At 28.9% G+C, this 10435-nt stretch overlaps 1 protein-coding gene across 1 annotated transcript; it reads right to left on the bottom strand.

Annotated features, from left to right (window-relative positions):
• Positions 1-124: 124 nt before the first annotated feature.
• On the bottom strand, positions 125-9347 carry LOC123301195 (interaptin). The gene is made up of 8 exons (XM_044883930.1): positions 7355-9347; positions 5265-5444; positions 4295-4498; positions 1919-2145; positions 1631-1857; positions 1331-1485; positions 975-1262; positions 125-292 (listed from the first exon to the last, which is right to left on the bottom strand). The coding sequence occupies exons 1-8, from the start codon at positions 9239-9241 to the stop codon at positions 125-127; spliced, it is 3336 nt and encodes a 1111-aa protein (XP_044739865.1). The 5' UTR covers positions 9242-9347.
• Between the last annotated feature and the right edge of the window lie 1088 nt (positions 9348-10435).

Here is a 10435-nt window from a genome sequence, read left to right on the forward strand (position 1 = left end):
TATTCTTGATTTTATAAAATATAATAACAAACATTTTAAGTATTACAATAATTTATTAAAAATTTTACAAATTTTTTTTTCAAATATAAAAAATATAAATTTTTATTTTTAAATACTAAATCTATCATTTCCATGGAGGTTTTGAACCTTTAGGATCCTTGTTTGTTTTAGGTACATTAAAATTATCATTAGAACTTTTTGACCCTGTTGCCCCTTGGTTATCACCAGATGCTGGATCTCTATTAATTAAACCAATTAAGGACGGCTTATTGTATTCATTATCTTCTAAAAGCTATTGCATGATAAAGAAAAATTCGTTAATAATAACGATAAAAAATTTAATTTAAGAATATTTCAAACGTACGATTAAAAAGCAGTATGTAGCAAATTACTACCATAAAATAGTTGGTGCAATGAAATCGAAATTAAAAATTGTGAATGACTGAATGAAAGATAAAGCTTCAGACAGCTTAGGGAATCCAAAAGGCATCTTTATTTCCCAAAGAATCAGAGTTTAGATCATGTCTACTGTACACAACCCCATAAAGACAAAGGAGCCACGTACCTGTAGGGCTCAAGCAAGCAAATATGCTGCTGGTGTGATTTATACCAGTTCATTATAGCTCAGTAGATTTCAAGAAGCCTCACTGGCGTTTAGAAATCGATAATAAATACAGGCTTTTTGTGATTGCGAAAAAACTTTCATTTTTAGATCAAAAGCACATTTTTAAATATAAGTTCGAGTAAAATGAACTTTATGGATTGAATCTTTATTTAATCAATCAATCAATGATACTAAGAAATTCAAATCATGATTTTTTTTATAAAAAAAGAAGATTATGGGGAAAATTCTGTGGTTTGGAATGACCATAAAAATTTTATAAAATTCGATTCGATTCCTGACATTTTTAATATGCGTTCCAAATATTCTTAGTTATTAATTTGAATATTTTAAAAATTTCTATACATTTTACCATTTTCATGTATAGTTGTAATTCACCATCAGAAAAAATATTTTTAGAAAGTTTCTGAGATGAGGATCGCGTTGTTATCGGTGTTTCATCGGACCCATCTCTGTTTGGTACATTTATTGGACAAGGATTTATCGATCGATGCGTTGGTTGATCTTCATTACCAAATGGTATGTCTGATTGTTCACTAGTAACCGAACCTGAAGGTGCTGGCCATATTTTTTTCATCCCCATTAAATCTGGTCTATTAATAAAATTCCCCGTACTTTTACTTCTATCAGATGTAGGTAACTAAAAAAATTAGACCACCATATATAAATATATAAACAACTACATTCTCAGACAACCAAGAATTATACTTCATCTGGAGCAGAACTAGGACGATTGTTATATGATTTCTTTACGTCAAATCTTGTATCCGCATCAGGTTTTAAAAATTCATCTCCTAAATTTAAATCCAATAATTTTTGAATGTTTATTGACGAATCTGGTCTGGCAAGACTTAAATTACTTCCTAGAACATATTAAAATTAAAATTTAATTTGATAAAACTCAAATTTAATGCGAAAGGATTGTGATCCCAAGAAATTAGTCATTTTAACAAAGTTGGTTACTTGTATATAAAAATGGGGAACTCATAAAAAATGGGGAACTCATACCATTTATTGGACTTCCTCCATTTGCAGTAACAATTTTTAAAGCCTCGCGCCACTGTGATTCAATTAAATCATGTAATTTAGATGCTAATTTAGCACGACTTAATTGCTGACGATGTAATTTACTTGTTAAACTTTGTATAGTTATTTCACTCTGTTGGTGTTTAATATTGTACAAACGAATTTCTTCTCTGTGGCGTTCTTCTAAAAGTCGAATTTCTAGTTTATGCCTAAAATTATAAAAATCATAAATAAATATTGCAGAAATACTTTTTCATTTTGGAAAATTACTTTTCGACTGTTTCTCTCATAAATTGTGCCGCAGTTTTTGCAACTTCTAATTTTTCAGCCGCTATACGTTCATTTATAGTCTTCGAAACAGAATCTAGTTGCGCTTGATATTCTTCACGTTTGTCTTTAACAAGAGTATCAACTTGACGTTGGTAAAACAATCGGAGTTCTGATTTAGTACGTTCCATTTCAGCAATTAAATTTTGTTTTTCTAATGTTAATTTTTTCTAAAATATATGAATTATCCATTATTTTGATTTTCTAGTGACGAATTTCGAATTAACATTACGGAGTGTGAAATTTCATCTTTTACAGGTAGTAAATTTGTATAAGGATACATTTAAAGTCAAGGGATTCTTTTTTATCAAAATCTCCACCAATAGCTTTTTTAAGCATTATAAGTAATTGATAAAGGGCGATAAATTGGTTACATGAAATTCCTAGACTATTCTATGATTAAATAAAATTTTTTCTGATCAGCTAGTCTCATAGTTATACGAACAGTACTTCTATTCAAACTAAAAATGCGTTTTTTTCATAGGAAGTCGTTTAACCTATACATTACGGAATAGAATAAGAAATTTCAATTTTTTGAACGTATTTTCTCAAAAATACACCCCTGACGTTTTTACAAAATGCCAGAAATTTTATTAAAACAGCTTATACTAGTGGGAACCAAAAAGTTTCTATTAAATGCGCAATAGTTGTACGATATATAGTACATATCTGCTTTCAATGCCGAAAATATCCGTTGAGATTGTGTTCTTGGCAACAACCTATCTTTCTTCCCTTAATAAAATATTGCCAAAATGTACATTGAATCTAGATTAAAATACCAAGTCGAACACAATAACTCGGGAAACTTTATTGCTATTATCACTGACTCCGCGTAAACCAATCAGAAATCAGCATTTGCTTATCGATGTGTCGTAACCAATAATTAAGGTAGAAATTGAAATGTTCTGACGTCAGGGTTGCCAGAAAAATATTAATCAAGTAGGCCCACCTAAGTTGAGCAGAGCCTAATGCGCTACTAAGAGCTTATTTAGTTTCAACGAATCATATCTTTGGCGTATAAAATTCAAAGCTTATAAATAATTAGTCATTGTATTTACCCATTTATTTAAAAATAAATGAATATTTGACATCTTTTTAGTACAAATGTTTAAGTAGAATTACTGAACTTGTTTTTATATTTTTCATAAATTGAAACTTATTGAAAATGCTTAAAAATAGCCTAATTTGCGATTTATCGCATAAACAATTTTTTGATAGCACTTTTGCATGTGGAAAGTAGCCTAATTTGCGGTTAGTAGCACAATCTGGCACCACTGAGTAACGCAACGATATACCTTCTTAATATACGAATAGATACGGAGAAAATCGAATATATTCGTTAAATATTTTTTAAATAGTCCATTCTTTAAACTTTCACTTTTTTATAATTATTAAAAAATTAACTTAAAAAAGTAAATATTTAGGATTTACTGTTAATATTTTGTCTTCTTAACATACTGTCGCGCGACAAGCTGGTATACAAGTTGACGCATCTATACAGTCGATAATTTCCGCGTAACGTTTGGGGTTTAAGCGACATGAATACAAAAGAGTGGAATCCTGAATTTCCTTGACATTTTGTGTTATTTTTCGATTGCTAGTCTTCTGCCATAGTCACTTATGGAGGATTCATACTCAAAGCGATGGCTCACGAGCGACACGCGACTAGTAAATGAACAGTTTTTTTTTGCTAATGGCGTGAAGCTCATCGCACGCAATTAAAACTATCCACTGAATTCTAAGAATTATGATTGAAGCATAGATTTATCAATCATTAATGGCTGCGCCCAGTTGAAGTGCCATCTCATGTACCTTTAAAAATGGATTATCATACACATTCTTAGCGAGTTCTAAACGCAGCCCATAATAACTTCATACATCCAATTACTAATTGCGATTTTCTCGTCGCTCATGACTTTGTGTGTGAATTTACCATTAGTATAAATAGTGACTAATTAATTGCAATAAAAACAATTGATAAGTACTTTTCAAAAGTTTTAATTAATAAAAAAATATATAAAATACATATTTATTACAATAAAAAAAATAAAAAAATGAATAAAATGTTTTCATTGCAATTAATAGGCCACTGTTATACATACGTGTAAACAAATTATCGATTTCTGATTGATTTCATAAACATCATACAGAATTGGCAGTTGAATAATCATCACTTGAAGTTGCATCACATATGTATGATAAATTTGTTAATTGAAAACCCATAATTACAAGCATAATACATATTTTAGAAATACGTGTTTTAACAAATGTATTAAAAAATTTAGAACATTTAGAAAAATAACGCATAAAAATTGTAACCTCATTTTGTTTTGATTCTTCTAATAAATGTTTCACATTTTTTGTTTCTGTCTCTAATTGTGAATTTTTTGTTTTCTCCTCTGTTAATTTACGTTGTAATTGTTGTCTTTCTTCTTGTAATTTGTTGATTTCTGTTTGTGATGTTGTTATCATGTTTTTTGTTTCAGTTGCTGCATTTCTTATTTCAGACATTAATTGTTTATCCTACTTAATAAATTACTTTTAATATTTGATTTCTTTTTCCTAAATTATTGACAAGATTATTAGTTTAAGTTCTTAACTAGAAACACAATCCTATCCGAAAAAAAAATAATAGATCCAAGACCAGCAATGGTATTTAACTGACATTTCAGAAAAGATGGAAATTTGAGAGACTGTTACAATTACAATTTTCTTAGGATTCCTGAAAGTCTTCGACTATGCAAATTTTCGTTGCGGAAAAAGTTGTTATGTCTGGCCCTAGATCTGAAAGCATTCAAGGATTCCACATTAATCTTATAGAAAATATAGATTGAATTTCTTTTCAATTGCTCATATTGTAGGATATTTTGTATTTTAATGGAAACCATAATCCAAATTCTTATTTCTAGCTATACGTGTTTTTAAAATATATTCAATGAATATTTTATGTTGTGTTTTTTTTCTTCAGAAAATTGAAAAAACTATTTCGCGATGCTTTTGCTATATTGAAGTACGTAAACAAAAGCTACATAGATGTAAAGTTTTCTTATAATCTTTTATAGATTACAATAGTTAATTTATTCTTATCGCTTTCCTAGCTAAGAACTCAAAATATACCATTTTCTGGGCGAAAACAAGATCAGAACGTATTTTGAAAGTTTGCTTAATTTTTTGGATATTAAAATATCTAGTGTTATCTTTTCAGAAGAAGAAAATTCTTTAAAAAAATCGTTCTGATAATCTTTTACCTACGAAACTATACTTTTTTTTCTATTATAATATTACTTACACTTTCAACATCTGTTTCTAGCTGACTAACTTTTTGAGATAATTTAACATTTTCATTAATCGATTTTTCCAAATCTTTTTTCAAAGCTTCCATTTGACTATGCAATTGTCTTGCTTCATTTTGACTAGCATGAGCAACTTCTAATGCTTTACTGATCTCATGTTCATAATATTTTATTTTCTGAAAAAGAAATTTAATACATTTGAAGAAAAACAAATATATAAGCGTTATCAAATTTAACTGGCCGTAAATTCGCTGCCAAAAGCTTCGAAAATAATAGTTTTTTTTGGAAAGAAGACTATTCAAACGTATTAGTATTGTAGTATCCATGGATATTATTTTCAAGGGGTGTACAAAAATGATTATACAGTTCATAAAAAAAATGGAGTTACTTAGAAAAATGAAATCATTTTCAAAAATTTAGAGCTAATAACCGCGAAAAATGATCAGATGTGTATCAACCACAACTTATTCTAAAACTTCTTCTTTCTGGTTTTTGCGGCAGAAGCTCAAAATATGTTGCATCCCCTATAGCTTTGAGTCAAGAGTTGAAAAGATAAGAAAATGATCCCCTTTATTTTTTTTGAAAGCGTACATAAGATGCAATGAGAGAGTTGCCTTCAATTCGTGTTAACTCAACACATCTTACCACAAGTTGGCCTTTTTTGTTAGCTCGCATTAGTAAACTGATTTTTGTATAAAATTTGATAATTTTATTTTGTATTCAGGCCAATCTCCTGTATCATAGCCGAACGACATTACTCCAGCGAGAGTTGGATTTCAACATAAAATTTATTTTCTCTTTGTTCTTTAAAATTTTTTTCTCATTCAAGATTGAATTAGCTATAATAGTCTAAGAGATCCTATAAAGTCGACCTTCTGATAATTAGATAAGACATTATTTTAAAGCAATTTTATTGATTAATAAAGACGAACCAAACCTTCGAATCGAAAAGAGGGGTGTTATAAGTTTGATCGCTGTGCCTGCCTGTCTGCAGCATCGAAGCTCTTAAACTTTAAATTTAATGGAGAGTGTTCTTACCTATGTTTCAAGTACGAAGTAAGAGTTCCGAACTCGAAACAACTAAAAAAGAGGCAATGTTATTCAAAATCCAGTTGAGTCGGTGGAGAAGGCTATAAGGAAAAAGGGAATTTAATGGGCGCAATGTTTCAAGTGCAAGTTTAGGATTTCGTACTCGAAATATTTATCGGGAGTTAATTTAATTATGAGAATAATAGCATAGGCTTGTCTGCAAGAAACCGTTATGAAAAAAAAAAATGAATTAAAATTAATTTAATTAAAAATAGCGATGAACACTTTTCGATAGACAGGCTAACATGTTTAAAAATTAATACGACAAACTAGGTATGTTTATCAATCAATATAATTTCATAAAAAATATTTCTCATCTGGTTATCAGATGAGTGAAAGTCGGCCGTCTCCTCTACTATAAGTAAGCAAAAATCAGTAATCTTATAATAGGGAATATTCATGTATTTTTTTTTTTTTTTTTAATTCATTGTTTACACCGTTATAACAAAGAAAAAATATAAATACTGCTTAAAAAATGCTGTATTTAAAAAAATATTAAAAATACATTATAATTTTGAGATATTTAAATGCAGTTTTTTGGCGCTCTCTGTTGATGACGTATAAGTACGTGATCTGTCAATTGGTGACAGTTCAATGTAATTTACACTTTAAAAAAATGAATTTACAACATAGAATTTATACTCGTTATTAATAAGTTTTCTAATAAAAAGCCGTAGAATAGTACAATTTAATGAAATACCATATAAAATGTTAGTAATTAATATCATTCAGCATGTCAACAAATTTGACAAGCCAGTACTATGATGTCACGTCCGTATAAAAATTTGAATTTCCGTTTTAGAAATTTTTAAATGCCCTCACTGAATTTGTACTTTTATTAATTAATTTTAAGTAATTAAGAAAAGATTAATTACTAAAATGATGGTTTAGTTGAAATGTCCAGACATTAAAGTTACGGAAGAAAAATATTTGAACCAAATTTAAATTTCATGAATATTCCCTATTTTAGTGTACCTAGTAACATATAATAACAAACCTTGTTCGTATCATCCGATTCAGCTAATAATTTTTTTTGAATTTCTTTTAATTCATCAATGGCCGCTTCTTTGTCTGATTCAATTTTTTTACATCGCTCTTGTGCAATTACACAAGTATCCTTTAATTTTTCAATAGCTTGATCCTTGGCCGCATCTACTTTCAATGCTACCGATAATTTCTCTTGCGATTCCAACAAACGTATCTGTAATGCTTCAATCAAACGTTCACAATGTTCACGTCGAAATCGTTCTTCTTCAATTTTTTGCGTAATTGAAGGTATCCCACTACTTTGTGATATAGTCGAATTTTGATTTCGATCCAAATTCTGTTGTTGTTCATTCCATAACGAGGATAAACTTACGAGGGCCGTATTTGGAATTGTTATTGGCGATTCGATTTTTGTGGTTTGTTCCGGTTTCTTTTTATCGAAATGTGATTGAATTGAGCGTAATATTGTATGGAATTGTTTAAAATTTTCGAAATCTTTATTATCATTTTCCACATTTTGATCATTATTCTGTTGATTTTCCTTATTTTCGATTTCTTTTTGGACTTCAATTAACTTATTGAGTAACATTAATCCCGCGCTATCTAATTGTTTTTGCTCTGATGGTTGTTTATCCGATGAATTTTTATTTTCAGCGTTTTTTACATCCTGTTTTGGATTGTTTATCTGCATATTATCCAGACGGTATAATGCGTCTTTAATCACGTTTTCTGTACTACTTTCAATGGATTTTCCAGCTTGCAAACCATTTTCGCTTGACAAATCAGTAAATTGTTTTGGTTCCATTAATACTTGTATTGAAGTATGTGGCTTATCGGATATGGATTCATTATTTTCAACCTTTGTTATTTCATTGGACGTATTATTAATCGATTTACTTTCGTTATTATCCATTAAAGATATAGTGGAATTCGTTGAATCTAATATAGGACAACTAGGAGGTATTTGAACATTTTGACTAGATTTATCTTCTAAAAATTGTTGTATCCGAGATATTTTTGGTTTTTGTGTTATCTTTTGTGTCTTCGTATCTTTAACATGATTTGTAAGTACTTTACGATTAAAATGTCTTTGTGCAATTGCTTTAAATTGTGGCGATGTAATAAAACTTAAATCTACAGATGAATCTGGGGAATCTTTTCCACTTATATGACTTTTAATACAATCCACACATTGTAAAAATGTTTGAATTTCTGTTAAGATTGCTTGATTATCATATGCATGTTTTAAATTTTCCATGTCGGATCCATCATCTTCATCGCTTTCCATAAATTTTACAGTTTCTTTGTCATTTTTATATCTTTCATCGATTTCACGTAGTGTTAAATTTGAACCACGTTTTTTTGGAGGAGAAAATGATACGTTTAACGAGTCAATACTATTACCAGATGGATCATATCTTGTTGATAAATTTGGGGTCTCTGGTGGTTTTGTTTTTTGTGATATAGCTGTCGTATTTAAAAATTCGTCAAAATCAGTGCTAGTTATACTTGGTGATGAAGGTAATGAATACATTCTTGAGCGTCTTGTTGATTTTTTTGGAGTGTTTTGTTGGCTGAACGTATGCTTTAAATTTTCATTACTTAAGGTATCATTTCCACGATATTTTGGTATTCTTCGTTTTATAGGTGTTTTGTTTTTGTTATTCTTAACTGGTGAGTTATCTACTGATTCCGATTGACTTTCAATTATTGATAAACGATTTTGGATTGTGTTTACTTGTGATACTAATTTATTGACGACACTTGATTGAAGTGGTTCCATATGTCGATGTGACGCCAATCTTGGTGTATTAGCTAACGAATCATCCGTTGATTGTACCACATAATAATCGGGTGGTATTAATAAAAGTATATCTGTATCATCACTTTCACACATCACGAATGTGTTTTATACCCTTTAACAAATATAATGTTCCGATGAAACATTATCAACAAATATTGCTTGATTTGTTTTTTTGAAAATTCGTTGATTTAACCCGATTTATTTTTATAAAGATGCACAAATTATTTGATTTTTAATAATAAAAACCATGTTAGATGATTTTAAAAAATTAATTCAAGTTTGATATTTATTATTTTATTGATTATTTAATTTAACTACAACTAACAACTGTCAATAACCTATAAACATTTTTGAAAACAAACTTAATTAACGAGTGTTGTTACACATAAACAAAGAAAGATGTAGATGTATTAAATATACACAAGGCTGGCTTATTTAAGGTTAATACAATATTCAAGCGATAAAAAAATGGGATAAAATTCATGTAAAACTAAAAAGGATTATTAATATGGGATGAAATAATGGGGTAATAGTAATAGCATCTAAACAACAAGAGGTCACAGAACAGTCTGGTTAAAAGTTTAAAACAATTATTTTATTCATTTTAATAAAATTGTATCCGAAATTTTTAATTCGGTAAATTAATACTTTTTTACTTAGGTTTGAATCGAAGCATACTTCATTTGATTTTAATTCATATTTCGTATCAATTTTAATACGATTTCCAGACATTGCAATTCCTTATAATTTACTTTCAATAGTACCAAAGAATACAGATTTGATAGTACTATCTTTTATTTTTAGAATTTTATATATTTCCTATCGACTTTAATTAGATTTCCAAAAATTGATTTATTCGTTGTGTGCGTAGTCATGGTAGGGACAATAAAATCGATGCCAGCGCTTCCAGTGAAACATTTTGGCGATAAAGGAGGCAGTTATGACTAATTTGCAGTTCTTTACATGTTAATGTTATAGAAAATGTCAAATTAAGATTATTGAAAAACACTTATTAATTAAACTTAAAATTTTGAGAATAAGAAATCAAATTACACAAATATTATTTTTCAAATGTAAATTTTCATAATTATTTATTTAAATTTGTGAGACAATAATATTTAATTTTCAATGTAAGTCATAAATGCAATCCATACACTTATATATGCATCCATACAATTCTGTAATTAAAGTAGTGTATCGTTACCATGGAAACGCCTCCAATAAAACTCACGCACGGTGCGAATACTTTCAAGGCTACTATCATTTATGGTTAGAATTTTATAAACA

The sequence above is a fragment of the Chrysoperla carnea genome, chromosome 5 (genome assembly GCF_905475395.1).
Source record: "Chrysoperla carnea chromosome 5, inChrCarn1.1, whole genome shotgun sequence".
Classification (NCBI taxonomy): Eukaryota; Metazoa; Arthropoda; class Insecta; order Neuroptera; family Chrysopidae; genus Chrysoperla; species Chrysoperla carnea.

Coding starts and splice junctions, on each gene's coding strand:
- LOC123301195 (XM_044883930.1), bottom strand. CDS start 9,241: ATGTGTGAAAGTGATGATACAGATATACTTTTATTAATACCACCCGAT. Junction 5,445..7,354: donor AATCGGATGATACGAACAAG/GTTTGTTATTAT, acceptor TTTCTTTTTCAG/AAAATAAAATATTATGAACA. Junction 1,263..1,330: donor CTAGTTCTGCTCCAGATGAA/GTATAATTCTTG, acceptor TAATTTTTTTAG/TTACCTACATCTGATAGAAG.